Raw genomic sequence first — 22,220 nt, 5'->3', positions numbered from 1 at the left:
ACACTAAATCTAGAGATAAGCACATGAATATCCTACTTTAGCATACATAGACATATGGGTAGCATAGAATAGTCAATTGGAAGCATTAAACAATACAAACCATGAAATAATCAAGATTTATATATACATGAATATCAAGATGTATCATACAACACTAATCCCTCAATAATACACAAGATTAGAGTATAGAAAGCATGTTTGGGGCTAACTCTAGCCCCAAGAGGATGTCTAGACACTCATGGTAGTGATGATCCAACCCTCAAGGGCTAACTCCATGGCTGCTCCTTGTTGGTGAAGATCTCCTCCAATGGTGCTCTAGCTTCCCCCCTTCCTCCTCTCCAAGGAGAGCCTCCAAGATGATTTTCAATGTGTGTCAAGAGACTCTAGGCTCCTCTCCAAAAAGTGTATCATATTTCTTATATAGGTAGGTCAAATACACCCTATGATGAGCTGTGGTCGTGCAAGGCATATTCTCCAATGATTGGGTGAAGGACGGAATAAATGAGCTGGACTTTAACTTTTTCTCGCTGGAGGAAGTTCGATCGATCGAACCTTAACTTGGATCGATCGAAGATGGGTTCGATCGATCGAACTGCATCTTGGATTGATCGAAGTGGTCTGACTCCTCCGGATAAGAACAAGGCTGAGATATTTTGAAGATATTTATGGGGAAAAGGACAAAAGTGGTTGGTAGGCGTACAGCTGTGGATAAGATCAATCATTTGAATAGGACAAAATAGGGTTCGATCGATCGAAGGTGATGTTGGATCGATCGAACTTGGAATTTCAGTAAAGGCCAAGGTTGGATCTATCGAGAAGTACTGTGATCGATCATAGATGTTCGATCGATCGAACTCTAAGTTGGATCGATCGAACTTTTCAGCTGCACAACTTTGATTCCTTTTTGCTCCTTGCTTTCTCCACTTTGCTCCCTCCTTTGGTTTATCTCAGGATTGCTTCAATTAAGCTCTTATTTGGCTGAGTTAGCTCAATTTTGGGATTAGTGCCTGAAAATATAAATAACACGTAATAAGTCTAAAACGGCAAAGTAAGATAGATAAAGGTACTAGAATACTCAAGCTTAAGGGGTTTAAATGTGTACTTTTCAGCTCTCATCACCCACCATGCCTACCATGAACCCTGCCGCATAGAATCATCTCACGCCGCTGATGCAAATCTAGTGGTCACCGGTGCGCGCGTATGTGGAGCGCGCCGCACCGGATCAGTCCCTCTCCCTCCGGCAATTCCCTCGCCGGCGGCGAACCTCAGGTCGACGGAATTTCGCCGAAAAACCGCCGAAAAATCCAGAAAAATTAATAAAAATTTTCAGAAATTAAATTTAAGCCCAAAAAATTCCAGAAAAATTTAAAAAAATTCCAGAAAATTCTTGAAGCCTAATTTAACCCTCTTGGACCTTCTTGAAGCTTCATAGCATCCTTTGACGAAGATTACATGGCTTTAAAAATATTTACAATTTGAAATACAATGGAAAAAAATTAAATTACATCATTGAACTTTCAAACGCTAAATCAAAGCCTTAATTACATTCATCCAAAGATAAAATTACATTCCAATAACCTATAAGCTTCATCCATGACCCAAACATACATCATCATCCATTCACAATTATACATACATTATCAAAGGTCTGAGTAAACCTTTAAATCTTTCCTCTAAAGTGAATGTTCTCACTTATTGTAAATCCCTTAGCAAGATGCCTTCTCCTTGGATCCCCATCTTCTTGGTCATTGTTTTGCCTTTAGGAATCACTCATAAGCCTCCATGAATGACCTTGGAAAACTAGGTTTGTGGGAGCCTCCATTAGATGAGAACATAAATCCTAATTTTCTAGAGAGAGAAAATAAATTCCTTTTTCCTTCTTCTAAAAAAATCACCCTCAAAATATACATAGATCATGTATATTTATAGGCAACATAAAGGTAAAGAAAAGGAAACAACGAATCCTTCTCAATCTCTAATTTACATGTCTCAAATCTAATATGATTCTAATATCAAGTTGGGCTATGAGTGAGAATCCATTGGGCCTATTATTTTATTGGCTACAATGAATTAATAATTGGCCCGGTCCATGGACCCAATTCAATTAATTCATAAATTAATTTCTACTCCACTAAAAGAAATTAATTGAATTCCAATTAAATAATAAATAACCTCTAAGTCAATATTACACTTTGACCCCTCTATGCATAATTAGTTATTGGATAAATAAAGCCATCAATCCGACTACTTAATTAATATATATTTATTTTGGTACCTTTGATTATTTCTGGCTCGATCACAATAAAACATTTGTTTGACAAAAATAATAATTTAAATAAATAAATATATAATAAATCATTTTGTCTAAAAATACACGAAGGCCTTCGAATTTACTTTGTGATCAACCATAATCAATACAAAATAAATACAAGTAATAATGATGCAAATATTGAAAATATAACCCTCTAACTATTAATTACATAACTACCCAAAGTGTCGGTCTAAGAATCCCGAAGAATCCGCCGAACAAATCAAAGTAATTATTAATTAATAAAAGAGTTTATACTTTTCTCATGCTTAAGAGTCAAATGCCATGACGGTGATAGGGAGCAATTGCATACAACGGCTCTCGCAATATATCTCAACCTAACGCGGATCCAATTCAAGTCTTAATTAATTATGAGTCCATCCATAATTACTGACTATGAACAATTTATGATTACTATTTATATATCATGCATTGATTGCCATCACATACATATATATAAATATCTCTTGTAATCAAATGGACACTATCAATTCTATAATGAATCGAAATATAATACATTGAATTCACCAATTGTATAAAATATAAATATTTCAGAAACGTCAGGAACATATGTCACTTAATCCAAACAGGAATTTGCTATGCCAGGGCATATAAATCCCAACAAAAAATGTAAGCTTGAGCATGCGTATGCTAAGTGGTTGTTTTATCTGCGTGCGGACATGCCAGAGCCTATCCCCTATCCCCTATCAACTTTATGTTAAGTAGTGGTTTTATCTGCATGCGGCGGGCATGTAAAAAACATTCTATCCCCTATCATATGCCTAGAATAATCACTATAAGCAATTGCTCTAAATGTAGTGTGCATGGGTAAACATTTTAGACTATATTTCTTTGCCCAAATAATCCATGTGAGACTAATAATTCTTTGCTTAAAGACAGTAGAAAAATGATATGTCCATTGTGAAAGTGGTTAGCTAATTTAGTGAAACGGAGTGAATCAATAACCTAAAGGGAGTGAAAAGGTCTTCTTGCTTCATTTTTGTGTTTGAGTAATTACCCACAATAATTAACAATTACACATCCATAATCACAATGTAAAATGATAAAGTAAAGCAAATGAGGAAAGAATACACTAAACACCAAACTTTTTACGTAGGGAAAAAAAAACCCACGGAGAGACTTCTTGTCTTGGGAGAAACCAATCCACTATGTCGAAGCTAAGTTACAAACTCTAACATATGTGTGCTCTCAAAAATATAAAAATAGATTCTCTCTCAAAAATCTTTCTCAGCTCCAACAGTGATGTCTCTGTGTTTTCTCCCAATCTTACTAGCACTAGAGATTAGAGAGGTTTAAATACCCTAGAGAGTCCCCAAAATAGTTTTAAGGGTTTTATAAACATTGTAGGACGTCTCAAGAGGTTTGGTTTAAAAAGGAATCAAAAAGTTACCAAACATGAAATCCTGCACATTTTAGGCAAAGTGCGACTCATCTCTTCCTGAAGGTTCCAACAGAGAAATATCAGACAGGTCGCCAAAAGTCCTAGACCACAAACCTTCAAACCAAGTGTCCTCACTCACATACCTGTTCTAAGTGATGTCATCATCCAATTTCACTTACAACATTAAGGCACTCACCATTCAGTTCCAAAGACCGAGACAAAAGTTAAACAAAAAATTACAACTCGATCAACAAATTTTGACTATGAAATTTGCCAACATAAAATTTAAATGTCTCACATCTTCTTCAGCCGTGGACTTCCAAATCAACTATTTTTGAACTAGAAGCTAAAAATGTTGTCCTTGTAGTTAATGGTTCCCATTCTCCTAATCTGTTAGTCTTGAATTTGGTTCCAACTCGTTTATGTGCCTCGTGATGCAACGAGTGCGGCACATTTGTTGGCAAACTCTGAAAAACTTCTCAGTTGGGTTTTAGTTGGTGAGGATTTTGAGAATCTCCCTTCCATTGTCTTGTTGGAGATTAAGAATGAATCTTTTGTTAGGAATTATGTCTCAAATTATCATTATTATTAGTTTCTATTTTAGAGTGTGTTTTTATGATAATTTTTTATAGAGACGTGAATTGAGGCTCTAAGAAATTGTAATCTTTGTCCACAAAGGAATTAGGTATATGACTCTATAAATAGACACTTAAACTATTGTTGAGAGTTATGAGTTGAGAGAGATGTAACCTCATGAGGGAATACGTTGATGGTAGAGGTGAGTTACGGGTTTAGTAGAGTGAACAGTGATGGCGAGAGGGAGTCTCGTAGAGTACACGGAAAACTCAGTCAAGAATTTGTGTGCATGGTCTGATGTTGAAATTCCCTACTATTATAATATCTCTACATATATAGTGAATCTCTTCTCATCCGTAAATTTAACATTGATTTTGGGTGAACCGCATATATATCTTGTGTTGTGATTTGAATTGTTATTTTCTTTCTTTCTTTTGCTTCCGTTGTGCCCCAACATGTTTGAAATTGCCCTCTTTGCCAAGAAAAGAAAGGAAAAAAAAAAAAAAAAAAATGGTGGAAATAAAATATTACTACATCTTTGAATATTTACAAAATTCAGACTAATAATTTTCTAAACCCTGCAAAGCTTTCAATTAATATTTCATAACATCCAATACGGACAATGTGGACATTATCTCAAATCTCTCTGAAAGGGAGTTGAGGAATTCAAAGCCCTGCAAGGGGCAATATTTTAAGTGTGTATATTTGGTTAAACTTTTGGAGGGAGTGGGGGAGGAAAAATTAAAACAACAAGAACACTTTCATAAAATTATAACTATAATCCTTCATAAATTACATAATAAAAATGATATGACTTCTAATGATTTCTTATTCATAGCAACATCCTCAACACCGTCCCCAAGTGAGTTGAGAAAATTCCTCACTACCCTTTGCTTCTATAGAATTAGAACCTGCAAAATGTTATGATTAGCTCAACCGTCAAGTAAGAAAAAAACTTTAAAATCATATTATACTATAGATAGAATATAAAAGGACAATATTACAATTTGAAATAGTTAAAGGCTCCATACTATAATGGTACTTTCTCGCCATATGTGTGTGTGTGTACCTATGCAAAGGCTAATTGAAATTAGAAATGAATAAAAACAAAGTAAACAAACTCCAATAATCAACAAAATCTCGATATTAATTTAAAGCCAAATCATAGTCAACAAAATGACACTGATACGGATACCGCACATCCACAGTTTCTTGTAATTCTCATAGCAGACCGCCGACCCCTAACAAAAGTTCCGTAACATTTTCTCGATCTTTTAGCCAAAAGACTTCACTCTCTACCTATTTCCAGCCGGTTACGCATGAACAAGCATGCGCAACCAAATCGCATTAACGACAATTTCACATAAAATAAAATAAATAAATAAAATAAAAATAAACAGGATACACCTTTTATGGAATTCACAAGATGCAATTTCTTTCTCACCAACCATATCCTACAAATCTTGTACTGTTCATGTGCTCAAATTTCACTTAAGAAAGAATCATTCCAAAAACCACCAAAACAGTAATTTGCACACCACGTAAAAGGGATGGATCTATTAGGTAATTCAAATCACTATTAAGCATACTAAATTCTATATACTTAATATATATGTGTGTGTATTTATATGAATATATATACTGAGACATTGACTAGAGTTCCTACTACATGCGGAGAAACTAGTGAATTCCCTAACAAGTGGGGCTACGCTAAGGATCAGTGTCAAGTCCATACATATTTGTGATAATGTTAGACGAAATAACAAAAAATCTTCAAGAAAACATTCCATGGTGTATGCTATTTGCGGCCGACATAGTCTTAGTAGATACCTCTAGGGAAGCCTTAGCAACAAATTGGAAATATATGGAGAAAGACACAGACACAAGCAAGAGGCTTAAAAATTAGTAAAACAAAAACAGAATATATAGAATGTAAATTTGATCAAATAATAAATGAGGACAATATAAATATCACAATTGTAGAACCAAAAAGTTAATCAAAATAGCTATTTTGCGTTACAGAGGATCAAATTTACAAAAAGATAGGGCGATAAATGGTGATGTAATTAGTGGGATTGGAGTAAGGTGGACAAAATGAAAACAAGCTAATGGTATCCTTCGTGACAAAAGAATACCAAATAAATTAAAAGCAAAATTCTATAGATTATAGAAAGGTTATTTAGACCAGCTATATTCTATGAAGCAGAGTGTTGGACATTGAAAAAGACACAATAATAATGCATCTATGTAGCAGAAATGTGAATGCTACATTGGATGATAGAAGTAATTGGAAATGATAAGATTAATAATGAATGTATGAGGGGAACATTAGGTATATCGCTTATAAATGATAAAATTAGAGAAAGAAGACTTAGGTGATATAAACATATTTAACGTAGATCTGATGATGTGCCGGTTGGAAGAAGAAGAGTTGTTTGCCTAGAAGGTAAACGACAAAGAAGCCTACCAAAACTTAAATTGAAGGAAGTAATTAAAAACGATTTTAAAAAACTAAATCTAAGAGAAGACGTGGTATATGATAAGAAAGAATGGAAAAAGAGAATTCATGTGGCTTGGCCCGTTCATTGGGGATAAAGGTAAGGATGACGATGACGACGACAACTACGACGACGATGATGCATGAATTTATCATGCGACGGGTGAACTTGGAACACTCAATCATAGGTGAAACACATACAACAATGTCAAACCATGATCTTTGGTTAAGAAAACCTAATCAACTTCTTAATAATAAAAAAAAACATTATTATAATATAATAATATTATATATACATATATAACAATTAAAATCCTCTTATCTTAGTAATTTTAAAATTTTGGACCATTTCTCGAATTGTGTCATCATTGCGCAGGGGGTATACTAATCTTCTCTGTATGGTTCCAATTTTATCGGATGTCCCCAAAGAGGCAACAATTAAAATATTTATAAGACAGAAAATATAAAAAATAGGTGGGTGGAGCTAATATACTGGAAATGAGCCTGAACACCCACACATAAACATATACACATATCCTCTTACAATAGTTCAAATAACTTCATTCACGCAAGAGTCAACACGCCCATATAATTTAACCGTGTAAAACAGAAGCTAAAACCATATCCATAAATAAATGGGCCAGTGGTACCATACTCTTATTTTTCAAAGGGAAGTAAGGGTTCGAGCCTCAGTGAAGACATGTGTGTGCGAAAATCAACTAAGAAAAAAAAAACACCGTATCCATAACAAACCTTCACACAACACTAACCATATACATGTCATTCAAATATGTATGTATTTATGTATATATTTATATATCTGTGTCTGTGTGTGGGCTACAAAAAAGAAAGGTAAAATAGTGTACTTCTAAGTTTATTTCTTCTAAATTTTTTTTGAGTAATTCCATCCATATGCATATATAAATCAGAAGTATATCTCCTACTTGTTTCAAAGAATTCCATATGCTAATCTTGTTTTCCGTTTGTTTCACATCTACTGATCTACAGTGCAATTTCCGCTAATCTTGTTTTCCATTTGTTTCTCTCTCTCCCTCTCTTCTTGTCTCTTTCTCTCATTGCTAGTCTACTTACCTTATTTCTTCGTTAACTATCAATTTTGAAAGTGTTCTATATTCAGACCATATCGGTTTTTATATAATTCAAAATGCCCCAAAAAAATGCTCAAAAGAAAAGACAAATACAGATATAAACAGAAACAGAGCTATAGAATTCCAGATGAACAGATGAATGGAGGAAAAGCAAATTCCTGGAAATTGTCAGAGATTATTTTCTATATAAGGAAGGAATTTTCCCAGTGATTTAACAAGCCAAATAGCAGGAATTTTATAAAAATAGCAATAAAAACCCTAATAAATTAGTTGTAAATAAAATCATGAAAATTCACTCGTATCACTAAAAATAAAACCTGATTTAACAATACAACCTACACAATCCAAATATCATCAATCATCTATTAACACATATAGAACTAAAATCTAATAAGAAAAACATCAAAATTTCAAACTAGAAAAAGCATAGCCCATAGAGTTAGTAGTATACATAACCAATATATCAAATTTTAGAAAGAGAAATAAAGGAGAGAGAGGGAGAAGTACTGAATATTGCCTTGTGAAAGCTAATCTGAATCTGATCTCCAACGCATGCACAAAATAGACTTGCAGTGTTTGCCTGGCTTAACCCTGTGTGCCGTGTATATACATCGTGTAACAAAGTCGAAAGACGCAATCGGTCCATGGACGCCTATCAAGGTGTGGAAAAAGCGGAGCTCAAATGGTGTCTCCACCAATGGAATCGGAGGTGGCTCCGCCGTATACGGCGGAGGAGGTTTAGAGAGAGAAAGCACTCGATTGCCATTTGAAATCAATTTCTAGCTCTCTCCCTATTTTTCCTTTTTCTTCTTCTACTGATTATTTTTTTGGCGCTTTAACTCTTATATTTGAAGGAATATAAAAATGGTTTTGGTCACGGCTTAGTTTATTAATAAGGTGTGTACTTTGTTTTAATTACAGAAAGACCATTTACCACTTTTTACTGATACTCACTTTCCTTGGTCCCAGTTTATATGTGAAACATATATGTCAACCCGCGGGTTTAAAACCGTTATGGAATGATTAAATGGTTTTAGAGCAGGAACGAGGTAGGGTTGAAAATTGGCATGGTTGCGAGTGCAGATAAAAAAAGGTTACCCCCAAGGTGGATCCAGGATTTCAGATAAATATTTGAATTCAAATATTACAAAATATGTTGTGCTCGACAAGCCTTTAAAGAATTGAATTCGTTAATAATAAATTCTTAGTTAATTTTCCAAACAAGCTCCCGTTCAAGATTAAGTAAGAAATTTATCTCTAGTTACGCATCGTAAAACATGTTTCATGCTTGGATGAGAGGCCAAAATATGTTGTGCTCGACGAGTCATTAAAGAATCAAATTCGTCAATAATAGATTCCTAGTCAATTTTCTAAACAATTTCCCGTTCAAGATTAATGGTCATGCAATAAGTAAGAAATTCATCTCCTGTTACGCATTGTTGTTTTAACACCTTTCATGCTTGGATGAGAGGCTAAGGTGGGCTAATACTATATATATATATATATATTTGGGCTACATTAATATTAGTATAGTGAAAAAAAAAAAAAAAAATTGGGTGGGCTACAGCCCACCTTTGCTCACCTCTCTGTCCGTTAAAGAAAATGAGAGTTTTGAGTTCAACTCACCGAAGAGGGCTCGGAAGCTAAAAATTGGAGGCTTACCCTGTCTCGTTTACTCTGTTTATAGTGATAAATTATAATTTTATCCAAATATTTTATTTTATATTTGTTCCAAACCGCCTCGTTGCCACCCTACTTAGGATGTCGTAGCAGTATCTGATACTCAGACACTTGTTGAATATGCAAAAATGACCCCAATATGTGTCAAATATGACTAGAAGTATCCTGACAATTGAATTTTTTATTTTCTTAGTGAAGCACGGCTGGAACATAACATGAACACAACAAAGATATGCCTGGGACATTTTCAGGATATGGCAGGATAGTTTTGTAATTATCTTTTTGGAGAATCGGATTTAATGCAATTTAAATATATAATGAATTAATTAGAAAAATAATTTAAAATTTAAGAAAAGAAAATTAATAAACATCTAGTCCTAAACTCCAAATTAATGATTTTATTCGTAATTATATGGTTAAAAAGGACATATATATATAATAATATATATTAATTATATTATTATTTTTTGATGTAGTCATGGCGTACTCATGTTTGATAAGGACAATAAAAATCTTCTTGCATTGGAGCAAATTAAACTGACCTCCTTGTTGAATGTCTAAATAATAGGGATCTTTCGTATAATTTTAAAAATAATACTGCCCTCCCTATTGAGTGTTGACTTTGACCCGACCCGAATGTGTTAAATAATAGTTATACCCATTGTATTTTTATTATTAATTACCATTACAACATATGGATAAAAATGTCTTTTCAACCCTTTAGGAAAAAAGAATTTCAAGCACGATATCAATGGACAATGCTGACGGATTTTATGGCAGGAGAGGTCAGTACCAGAACTACAGGGAAAGTCAGTGTTGTTTTTAAAAATAGAGGGAAGGTTTCTGTTGTTTAGGGATTCAATAGGGGAGGTAAGTGTAATTTATTTAAAGTTAAATGTAAATTTTAGTTATACTTTTCAAACAAGTAGACTAAAATCTATTCATTTAAAATTTTAAATCCTCTTAATCCAAAAGTAACCTAAAAAAAAAAAAAAAATTGAAAATTCCAAAATAATACAGTAAAATGGACACAAGACGAGGGTATTATTCTTCTACAATAATTAGTTGTAGAATAGACACTAAAAATAAATATGAATATCTATTTTGGGTGACCCTGGATAGTGGAGATGACACAAAACCAATCTTCACAAATTTCAACTTGTATTCATTCACATTTGGACCCAAAAGAAAGAAATTCTACTCATACATGCATACATACATACCAATAGAGAATACAGACCCCTCTCTTTAGTCAAAAGACAATCAATATGTTTCATTTGTGTGTGTGTGTGTATATATATATATATATACATGTGTGTAATGATAGGGGAATTTAAAAGAAATTCCCAAATTAACATCAAATTTAACGTGGTTGGCTATATTTATCACGTGTTAAATAATATTTTTTTTAAAATTGTGTAAGTAGATGAAATGGATAAAAATACGTCAGATTCGGGATTTATTCGAAAAAAATTATTCCGTGACCCTACCATTTTTCACGTATATATATGTATACATGTATATATGTTGGTGAGAAATAGTATATGCGCATAACACTTGGATGATTTTATATAGAATTTTTTGTAATATTCCTTCCGTTTTTTCAAACTATTATCATTTCTAGTACACTTTATATTGTATATTTGTCGGATGGACCACCATCATATTGTCTCCGATCAAGGTCTCACCAAGTAATTACTTTATTGAAACACCTTACACAAACACACGTGTTATTACATGTACAACCACAGTCTGTAATTGTATAAAATAAAAAAAAAATAAAAAAAATGTACGTTTTATTCAATTTTTTTAGAAACTTATGTGACCAATTTGGATGCCATCTAAAAATTTCATTTTTCTGTTTTACAGGCGAGATATTATTACATGGCCCTAGACCATTGGTCTTTGGCCAATCACTAACTCATAATGAAAGCAAATGCATTTACTTTGTACTAACTTTAAATAACTTTTTGAAAAATTTTTAACGCTCTGTCTTCAAACTTTACCTGAACTTTTATCAAATAATGAAAAGTAAAAGATAATATATATTTCCCCAAAAAATATTTTATGTCGGAGAAGTGATTCACTTAGTTCATTGTAATGCATTACAGTAAGGGACGGGGGAAATAAATTGCCCCCTGAATTTATTTATTTTAATTAATATACTTTATTATTTTTGCCCTTTTTCATTATATACCAGTAAAATATTGTTATTGCTCCCCTAAAATGATTAAAAAAATTCATTCTTAATCCCCTAACCTGGGAAGGATCTAGAAATTTACATGAAGGGGGACAAATTTATATAAATGGGTTTTTTCATAATTTCTTTAGGGGTAATTTTAAAATTTTATAAATATAAATGTAAAAAATTATAAAGTTAGAAATATAAAATGTAATAATAAAAAATTTCAGTGTGGGCGGATACCCTCACTGAGCTCTTCACAAATCCGTCCATACCCCTAACCTTATGTTGTCCGTCAGTCCGTGATGATGGAATGTGGTAAATGTATAGGCTTGGTGTTGGTGTAGAGCATGGAGCATATCGGCTAATATGAAATAAATACTTTGTACAAGGAATATGGTGAGAAGCTTGTAGAATGTGGTCACGTTTGCCACTGCTTTTGTTTTAACGAGGTAATTTTGTTTCAACTTCAAACCTCTTATTCCGTCATATTTGTTCTCATAATTCCATGTTTTGAAAGGAAAAATTGGAAATTCTAATGAGGTGGTAATATTTGATTTCATAATTTTATTCTTTGAAAGAAAAGATTTGATATTTTAATAACCACAAATCAAATAAGAGTTCGGATAATTTATAATACATGCACTTGTTTACTTGGCCATACTACATGATGTGGGATGACATTTCAACTCCCAGTTTTCAGATTCTTTTGTGAAATGATTTTTTTTCTTCTACAGATTTCTTTGCTCAACCAATTTGTTTTTAGCTAAACTTTTCTTTGGGTTGTCAAAATTTAGGTTGAAAATATTTTACACGGCACGCCCTATAGACTCTTTATCTTTGCCAAACATCGAATAAACAGTATGTTGTATTTGTAAGTAGCAAAATAAGAGGATTTTTTAATCTCCTCAGCAAAAATACTACATTTCCATCTGGGCTCTCTTATTGCAATGAATATATTTTTCTTATTTTAATTTTTCCGAAATAAAGATCGGCAAGTGAAAAAAACTGAGTGCCAAATTTCTTAGTAGTACTCTCGGACCAGTGCCCAGATTTACCCACCTGGAGGAGCATTTAACGATCTCAAAATTTTAAAATCACAGCAACATGGTCATGGGCTCAATGAACCAAGGATTAGGTAGTGACCCCCCTGTATGACCACCATTTCAGTGGGGAGAGAATCAACAACACGATGCAAGCCACACACACACCCAGGGAGGGAGGGAGAGAGAGAGAGAGTAATTTGAGTTTTTATTTATTTTTTATTTTTTTTATTTTATTATCAAGGCAGCAAATGTACAAAAGGAGGTTGCTGTGGGGTACACACAAAAAAATAAAAATAAAAATATGGAAACAGTTACTCCTAACGACCGACTCCGGCCCCTGCAGTCATCAAATTGGACTACATAAACATGGTACCCAACATGTTTTTTAAGGACACTTCCTAGCCTACTTAATTACTTTAAAAAAAACAAAAAAATCCTATAACTGTACATAAAATATCAAAGTGAAATCCCAGAGCTCTTCAGATTGCTACCATTTGGTTTCCAATCTGTCGGATAAAATGTGAGCATGCCTGGAAAAAAAATTAAGACTGAAAGCCAGCAATTAATGGATGTACTTACCTGAATGCTGGCTCTCTCTCTCTCTCCAACAATCATGCCAACAGGTCCAGCCTTCTGATCTTTCATGCGGTCGATGTCAGACTCAACCGACTACAAAACAGCCAAAACAAACCAAGAAAAAGCAGTATATAGACACAACCGATACAATTAAAGAAATTCAGGAAATAATACTTCGATTTCAGAACATATGCCTTATCACTGTCGTCTCCACAGGCTTTGAGTTCACTCCACTCCCAGATTTAAGCAATATCTCAACTGCAGAATTTGGCTTCATCAAACAAAAGCAACAAAAAAAATTAGGTAGTTGGCAAGTCGGTATAAAACAAGATAAATCACTTTCACAAGAACATGCAAGTTAATGGTCAATCTTTCAACCAAGCAATGACCCTGATAGAGTTCATATCAGCCCAAGGCATGACTGAAAAATCGCAACAACAAAAGAAGAGCTATGGAAAGAACTGAAAAAGTGAAGGGAATACGGAAAACTAAATCTAGAACCTCTAACTCTCCCTGCAATCTATCTTGATACATTCTGCAGCCATTGTCACACCTATTACCCAGAAGCAATTCACAATCTGCCTTGCGTCTTCCCTGGTTGTTACTCCCTGCCACACTCACTGCGTTCCCCTCGCTTCTACAAACTACTGATTCAAATCCGTCATCCTCACAGCAGCTGATCTCACTAGTAAGGTTTGTGACAACACTTGAATCTGAAAGGCATCCAGCCTCAGCATCTTTAGTACATGGTATCTCATTATCTGATTTGACTACCTCTAGGAAGAAATCTTCATCACCTCTCATTCTCTGTGGCTCACTCTGGATAGACCCAGCCTCAGCATTCTCCCCGTTAATAGAGACACTATCACTCACATCAACCATGCCAACCTGACATTCTCCATTAATTTCCGCACTTTCTTTTGTTCTAATAAGCCCCAATGGCAAACACTGCTTAGATGAAATGCAAAACCTGTGACTAATAATCTCAGGAGAAACTGAATGCTGCCTCTGGGGGCTAATCAATTGCCGTTTCGCTAGACTTTCTTGCTTCACGTCTACCCCTTCAAGATCCTTTTTCCTCTTAAGGTGTCTTTGACCAGATCCAGACGTGTGAACTTCACCATCTGGCGAACACTGCTTAGATGATTTTTCAGGCTCCATCTGACTCATGAACCGTGGTCGAATTCGTTTGTAACCATCTAGAAAAACATAAGACGGAATCTGCCGTCTAAGACGATGACAAACATAGATTTCCATCTGCGGCTTCCAAAACATGTACATATTCACTATATGCCTAAACTCATCAACCGTCCGGCGAATATCAAACTGCTGGCCTTCTTGACTTATCTCTCCTTCTTTCCTTTGCAAACCCAAAAAGAAGGCACAATGGGCACACTGCTTAGAAGTATCAACATAAACACTTGGATACGGATGGCAATGCAACTTGCCGAATGTGTCCCGCTCTATCTGCAAACATTTCGTTGAGAACATAAATAAGTAAAATAGAGAGAAGGTTGAACTAGCTTCTTTTTATTATCTTTACCAAAAACCCATATGGACAGAGAGGCACAAACTTAAACATTAAAAAAAGCCTTTCTAACAATAAAAAAGGGAAAATGTGGTTTTTTCCCGATCAATTAAAAGGGAAAAGGCATTACCTTCAATATCAGCTGCCTTAGCCGGGATTCAATCCAGCCTTTCCACACACGCAAGTCATCAACATCAGCTGCAACTATGTCAACCTGCAGAAAGTTTTTATAGCTTTCGAAGAACAAATATGGCTCAAACAGAGAATTCCATTGGGCTTTGCCCAGCTCTATCTCCTGAATGCAGGCAAAAAGAATGGCAGAGGTCATCAGTAGAGAGCAGGTGTACTAATACAGCATGAACAGATTGAAAGGAGGCTCTCCATGTTCTTACCTCACAGATCTTGTTACCAATTCGGAACTGCACCATCATAACCTGAAGAGTACTCACTGAGACATTGTAGCTAGAATTCATGCAAGGGTAAGCAGGCGTAATAATTGGCATATGATGAGTTCGGTCCCGAGGATGCTTACGAGGATCCCACACATAAAATCCAAGTTCATCCTCTTCTATTGCACAAAGCATCACAGGATTTGGCCAACGCCACAGTGTATAAACCCTGAAAAATCGGGAAACCAACATACTGGGAGATGCATTTGGATAAAGCTGACACACCCGGGCTACAAGAAGAGCCCAATTCACACCACCGAGAAATCCAGTCACCTAAAGAAAACAGGAGACAAGAAAAAATCAGAACAATAACCTGAGATTCATATGAGAAAAATACCACTGGAAGAAATAACAAACTTACATTTGAATAAACACCACGCCTTTTAGCCCAAAACTTTAAACATCGGAGTGTCATGCGGAAATTCTAACATTGAAAATAATTTAGATGTTAGTGTGGGATCAAAAAGACTAAACTGATAAAAAAATAAAAATAAAAATAAAAGATCTATTTTCCAAAAATATGAGGTTGAAGAAAGTACTAGCAAGAATTCAAAATAATCACCTCAACATTTGGAACCAGCTTAAGAATTTGATCCGCAACCCTACAGCCATTAAGACTGCGAACAGTTGGCTCATCAACATTGTACAGCACAGAGACGTCAGAGATGTCTAAGTCCTGTTCAATAATCAGTTACCACATATAAAAGTGTATTAGCATAGTTCATAACCAACAAACTTGCTAAGATAATGGAGCAGAAGTGACCAAAGAACACAAGTCAGTAAATTGGAATCAAACTGATTATATAAAGTTTTTTCCCATTTTCTCTTCCATTGAGGCATAAATTTTAATCACGTAAAAAAAACTCAAATTTAAGTGTCCTATTCTGTTGAAATATATAGAGAAAGTCGGATGATTTTGTTGAGAGAAAGTGTGTGTGGAAGAGAAAGTTGCAAGTAATTAAAAAAGAGCGAAAGATAGGAGAGGTGAAGTTCACCCTATGTTAAATGTACATATATCAGGCTAGGGTATAGCTAAATGTTTGAATTTGTAAACCCAAGGACAAGGAGTCGGGGAGAGATCAAGGAAGGGGTTCTCCTCCTCCTTGCATGATTTGTTCACATACATGACATATATAAACTATAACCCAAACCTATATATATATATAAAAAAAACTCTTAATATTTTACATGTTTTTTTCCTATCTTTAAGCACATCCCACAACTTGTCCACAAAAGAAATGCAATTTAAACCAAAAGGCTTCCCCATCCCATACCAAACCTCCCTAGATAGGTGAATGTCCAACCATACGTGTCAGACACATATTTCATAACCCCATATCAAAGTGTAGAGTGTCCAACAAGAGTACTTCAATCATTTAATAGAGCAAAGTCCATGTAATATCGAATGCAACATACATGCCACCCTTCAAGTTAAAAGGAAAAAGGAAGAAAGAAAGAGCAGCAGTGAAGGAAAAGCATTTTGAAAGGTCATGCTCCATCAAAATTCCATCTTCACACTACCAGAAAAAGAAATAATGTTGAATAAGGTTACTCAAAAAATTAAAGCATATTAAATATAATTCAAATAACACTCACCTCTGGGACAACCAAAACGGAAATACTTGAATAGAGAAGATCAACTGATATTCCATCAAACTTAAATTTCATAACGGGAACATGAGCATCTGGGACAGGTTGCAATTCTGTAACTTCTTGCAAGTTTGCCAAAATGTTGTGCAGTATAAAGAAGAAGTCTTCCTGATAAGAGGAGCCAGCATTAGATGGATCAACAAGTAACAGAATCAGGGCTCAAGCTTCATAACAATAATTAAAAAAACAATTAACATAAATTCATAGTTTACCTCTCGATTCACATAGGATGGCCCAACACATAAGGTGTCAATGTCAGCTCCAGGACCATCTACCTATCAAATGATTGAGTCATATGCAGTACAACCAAATTTCATAAATGCAGCAAATCATTATCACACATAACTGCCAAGTCACGGCAATGAATCCAAGCCAAGCACTTGTATAGCCTAACCAACCCAAACGCCAACTTGATCTTTTCAGATCAAACACAACCGGAGTTCAAAGATTTGAGTATGCACGTGGGATGGGGTTGGAGGAGGTTGAATTGAAGGCTTCATACCTTGAGTTGAGCCTAGGCTAACCCTAAACCCGCAGAACCAGCCAAGTTGTATACCTAATAACTGTTATATTTCAACGATATCTCTCGAATAGCTAGCATATGTCAAGTATTGTATTCGATACAAAATAAATTAACCTTTGTATACCCATCCAACAGAAATAACTGGAGAGTAATAGGGAGGCCAAGCACCACAGATAAAAGCAAACAAAAATATGCTTACCCCAAGTCGATAAGAACCGAAAGTAAATATGACAGCGTTTGCATCCTCCACCATTTGATCAGTATAACCTCTCAAGCGAGTGAGTTGCTTCACCCAATCTCTCACGATCTAAAATATTACAAAACAATGTTACCGATAATAAGCATGAACATATATTATGAATTCAGAGTCTATAAATGAGAAATATCTATAACAGATTAGGCTGGATGTAAATATATGAATAGCTGAATAAATGTCATGCTTGATATGTTGAAATGTAAAAAGAGGTCAGATATATATAATTCACTGAGTATACATTTTTTTTTCCCAAATTCTAAACAACCAGTCATTGATTGTCTTTTCCAGTTCATTTTTTGTTACTCATAATATATTTGCATTACTTCCACAATTGATTAAACATTAATAAGGGCATAATACCGCAAATCAGCCACCACTGAAGTTATTCAACCATACAACTTATCACATTGTGTGTTAATCCATTTATCAATACAGTTTAATTTTTGTTCCTTAATACATTTACATTATTTCTAAAATTCTTTAAACATTAATATGGTGTGTCATAATTTATCAGCCAATACTAACCCAGACAATTAATAATAAAATCATTCCTTCGACGTTGCCAAACTTAAAACCATGGTAATCTAACTACATCTGGTAGGAATCAATATTTTGTTAACTCAACTCTCTTACTCCTAGTTCATTCCAGATAGGGGTGCACGCGGTGCGGTTCGATCCGGTCCTGTCAGGCTAAATCAGAACTGAACCGATCCCATCGGTTCCTAAAAATTAGAATCGGAACCTAACCGTTGGAACTGTAGAACTGAACCAAACCAAACCAAACAAAACAATGGAATCTTTAATACATGGTAAGGATGCCTTCAAATGCATTGTTGTGATGGCAATCATAGGTCGAGAGATTGTCAAGAAAAGTTAGAATGAAATGGTAGAAAGACAAGCTAAAATTTTAGTGCATCTAGCGCCATGCAAACTGTGATGCGCAAGAATGTCCTCAGTATTGTATTAGGTGTGAAGGGAAACACGTATCAAGGGGCTATCCAAAAAAAAATGAGAGAAATTCAAAGGCACATTAGATCAAAGCGGACAAGACCATCCTCGTCCTCGAGTGTGAGGATGACTTAAGCAATGAGGAAGTGGATCCTCTCCATGGCAAACAAAGAGACCATGATAGGTGCATTGAAAAGGCGTCTGAAAATGGCCACTCAAAGAGTATGCCAAGGTTTGGTAAAGAGGCAATTATCATGGCGCTTGCAGCTGATTAGGTTGGAAGTCCATTAGAATTATAATAATTATGAAGACGATCCTGGCCTTTAAAGAGACCTAGATACCACACCAATAATACAGCTGACCAATGGAGGACATACAAAATAAAATTAAATCAAAGTCACAAAGAAAAATGGCAAGTTTGGGCAGCCAAGCTATGTGTGAAGGGAAGCGTTGCAATATATCAGGATCCAACATGGGAGGCAAGCACACAAGCCATAACAGCAACATAGAGGCAACTTGCAAACAAACAAAATATGCTGCAAGAGTATCTTGTCAGATGGAATGGATTCTATGAGGATATGGATGACTCGAAAAGAAGAGAGATGCTATTGGACAATCTCATTAAACGGAAGCTATTTAATAAAAAGTGGTCGAGACAACCACAAAACACTGAAAAGATCACTGGAAACAAGGTAGGATGCCACACCCTGCCAACTTTTGAAGAATAAGCCATGCAAATGTCACAAAACTGCACCTACATGACATGTAGCATGGCATGTCTGCATGTGAACAATGTATAAATCATATGGAGTACTCTAAATAGTTGGAGTATTATAAAATCATGTAAATATCTAAGAAATTTAGTAGAGTATTCCAAAAAGCATCCCCTAAGGCGGTGAAAATGTTTTACGCCCCTGAATTTATTTTTGGCTAAAAGTCAAACATTGATGATGTTAGTGCCTATATATACAAATATAGCTAGGAGTCATTAAAAAGGGTAAGATGGATTTTCTAGTTTATCTCTAAAGTATCCTTGGCATTTATTATTGACAGATCTCCATCTAGCTTCTTCAGGTGGAGCTGCGGTTTGAGACAAGTCCCTTAGAGCCTAACTTTGACTCCGAGTCATGGAAATATTCAGCCTGCTTTTTACAGGAACGTAAACGACAACCTAATCACCCGTTCAAGAAGATCCAATGAACTCTACGTTTAAATATGACAGAGCAAGTTTAAAGACACCTACAACATTAACAATTAGATTATAAATTGCATTAGCAAAACATTGCCAATTTATTTATTTATTTTTTTTGTCAAAAATCCTAATTGGTGGATTACCTTGTAGAAGTTTTCGTTTGTTACAAAAACCCATTATGTGTGATTGCACTTTTCTTGAGTAAATGATCAAATTACATTTTTTTTTTTTTTGATAAATGTAAATGATCAAATTACTTGACTCTACAACAATGGAAAACTATATCAGTAAATTCGATTTGGATCCTCACCATTAGTTTTTCTCTCAAGTATCTTCAAGTCATAATCCAACATGTTTATATACACAACTAAATCGAAACAAAAGTGAAGATGTGACACGTTCATAATTGTTGGATGATGGATTGGACATGATTGGAGTGCAAAAACTAATAGAAAAGATCCAAACTCAAACCCCCAGAACTTATATACACAAAAATACCTGTTTAAGACGACCCAGAACCTCCTCTCTCTTCGCAGCTTCTTCCTTGCTCTCAAAAAGCCCAGCATTAACCAAAAACTTGCATACACAAAAATAACAAAATGTCAGAACATTGACATCATAACATGAATTAAAAAAATCAACCTTTTCAGACAAAAGACGATTATACAAACCTTCTCCAAGTCCAAGCTTCTCCTTATGTCAGCCTTCGTAGGTCCCGCAAGAGATATCGGTTTCGTCACGCCATACTGCCTCGGCGAAGAAGGATCAATCAAACCCCCAGAACACACCATTCTCACACTAATGAAATCATACGCGAACCCTAAATTGAATGTAACAGAGCGATGGAATTTGTAAAATCAAGAAACCCTAAAACGCCGAAAAAAGGAGAATCAGAAAACCCGAAAGCATTGGTAAATCACTTTGGAATCAAAGCCTCTCAATTGATATTTACCGATAAAAATAATTGACAAAACCTTAATGTAATAAGAAGGAAAAGTAAAGTAATGGAACCCTAATATATATATATATATATATAAGTTTTTCAGATAAGGAGAGGGAGTGAACGCGTTTACTTAACCCCAGTCAACAATTTACTTAACTCCCAGTCCGGAAAGGAAGATTACCATATTTGATGGTATAAAAATGGAAGTTTCTATATTTGATTAGTGGAACTCCTTTATAATATATATATTAAAAAATAATGTGTTAAATAAACAACTCTAATCAACTAATTCTCTTAAACATATTTATACCTATATATATATATATATATATATATATATATATATATATATTTATATTATACTACTATAAATAAAGAGACATTTTTAAAATTATTTTATTATATATTAAATTATAGCTAATAAATATGTATGGAAAGTCTTTTTGAATTAAAGGTGAATTACCCGAGGTGATTTTATGTTACAAGGGGAGAGAAGTGACATGTATATAAATGGATGAGTATGTAGTATTACTCAATAACTTGAGATTTTGAATAAATGGACAAGCGCCCATTCGTTACAGTTGGTATCAGAGTTAGATCCAATTTTTAATTCGGTGTCACGCTAAGCGCCCGGTTCGGAGGGCGTCTGGATTTTCACTCTGGGTAGGCAGGGTGATTCGACCACAACGAGAGCGTTACGTGGGTTCGGGTGGAAGAGAATGTTATAAGGGGAGACTTGTCTCACATCAAATCCGGATGAAAAGTGACATGGCTATAAATGGGTGGGTATATAATACTACTCAATATCTTAAATTTTTTAGTAAATGGACAAGCGCCCACCCATTACATTTCACCTCTTCACTCATTGATGAAATTTGTTATTTGGAATAATTATACTTACCTTTCTTTAAAAATGCCTAATTATATCTATTGTATTATCATTATTATTAACCATTATAAGACATGGACAAAAATGTCTTTTCAAGTTTTCTAAGGATAAAATTAAATTTTAAGTATAACATTAGCCAACAAGAGTATTATATTTTAGAATTAGAAAGAAGACCTTTATTATTTTACAAAAGAGGTAAATATAATTATTCCAAATTATTTCAATCATCAAAATGTCACAAAGGTTGAGTGTGAAAGTTGCCACAACATTTGGTTGGCACAGGTAATGACAATCGGATGTTAGAATTATTTTGGCAAAAGTTTTATAGAAGGGTGAAGAGGTGAAATCACATGGGTGTCAAGATAATTTTAGTTTTCAATTAAACACTTGTGCTTTTAGCTATATTAATTAAGAAGTTTTAAAATTAATAACTTGGTTATTGAATTATATTATAACATAATAAAAT

The 22,220-nt window shown here is 34.5% G+C and overlaps 1 protein-coding gene and 1 non-coding gene across 3 annotated transcripts; both read right to left on the bottom strand.

Moving 5' to 3' along the window:
• Positions 1–7,117: 7,117 nt before the first annotated feature.
• On the bottom strand, positions 7,118–7,216 carry LOC132287253 (U6 spliceosomal RNA). The gene has a single exon (XR_009472970.1). It is a non-coding gene; the product is annotated as a U6 spliceosomal RNA (small nuclear RNA).
• Positions 7,217–12,988: 5,772 nt separating this feature from the next.
• On the bottom strand, positions 12,989–20,941 carry LOC132283564 (nuclear poly(A) polymerase 4-like). Of its 2 annotated transcripts, XR_009472057.1 has the most exons (13): positions 20,594–20,941; positions 20,421–20,498; positions 17,726–17,833; positions 17,216–17,278; positions 16,950–17,111; positions 15,916–16,029; positions 15,715–15,777; positions 15,297–15,626; positions 15,035–15,199; positions 13,878–14,843; positions 13,571–13,647; positions 13,380–13,469; positions 12,989–13,137 (listed from the first exon to the last, which is right to left on the bottom strand). XR_009472057.1 is itself a non-coding variant. In XM_059785536.1 (12 exons), exons 1-12 carry the CDS (start codon positions 20,711–20,713, stop codon positions 13,442–13,444), a joined length of 2,274 nt encoding a protein of 757 aa, XP_059641519.1. In that variant the 5' UTR covers positions 20,714–20,941; the 3' UTR covers positions 12,989–13,441. The 2 variants fall into 2 exon arrangements, 1 of the variants encoding a protein (XP_059641519.1); XM_059785536.1 differs by having other exon boundaries at positions 12,989–13,469.
• Positions 20,942–22,220: the final 1,279 nt, after the last annotated feature.

The sequence above is a fragment of the Cornus florida genome, unplaced genomic scaffold (assembly GCF_030987335.1).
Source record: "Cornus florida cultivar Cherokee Brave unplaced genomic scaffold, ASM3098733v1 CherokeeBrave_3.0.0_Hap2_Chr11, whole genome shotgun sequence".
NCBI lineage: Eukaryota > Viridiplantae > Streptophyta > Magnoliopsida > Cornales > Cornaceae > Cornus > Cornus florida.
This window is presented reverse-complemented; position numbering and strand designations above follow the sequence as displayed.

Bases quoted from the DNA above. Each gene is read 5' to 3' on its own strand.
- LOC132283564 (XM_059785536.1), bottom strand. From the start codon at position 20,713: ATGGTGTGTTCTGGGGGTTTGATTGATCCTTCTTCGCCGAGGCAGTAT. The intron at 16,030-16,949 runs GTGAGTGTTATT...ATTATTGAACAG, and splicing joins CCGTTTTGGTTGTCCCAGAG to GACTTAGACATCTCTGACGT. The intron at 14,844-15,034 runs GTAATGCCTTTT...AAATGTTTGCAG, and splicing joins TAAGGCAGCTGATATTGAAG to ATAGAGCGGGACACATTCGG.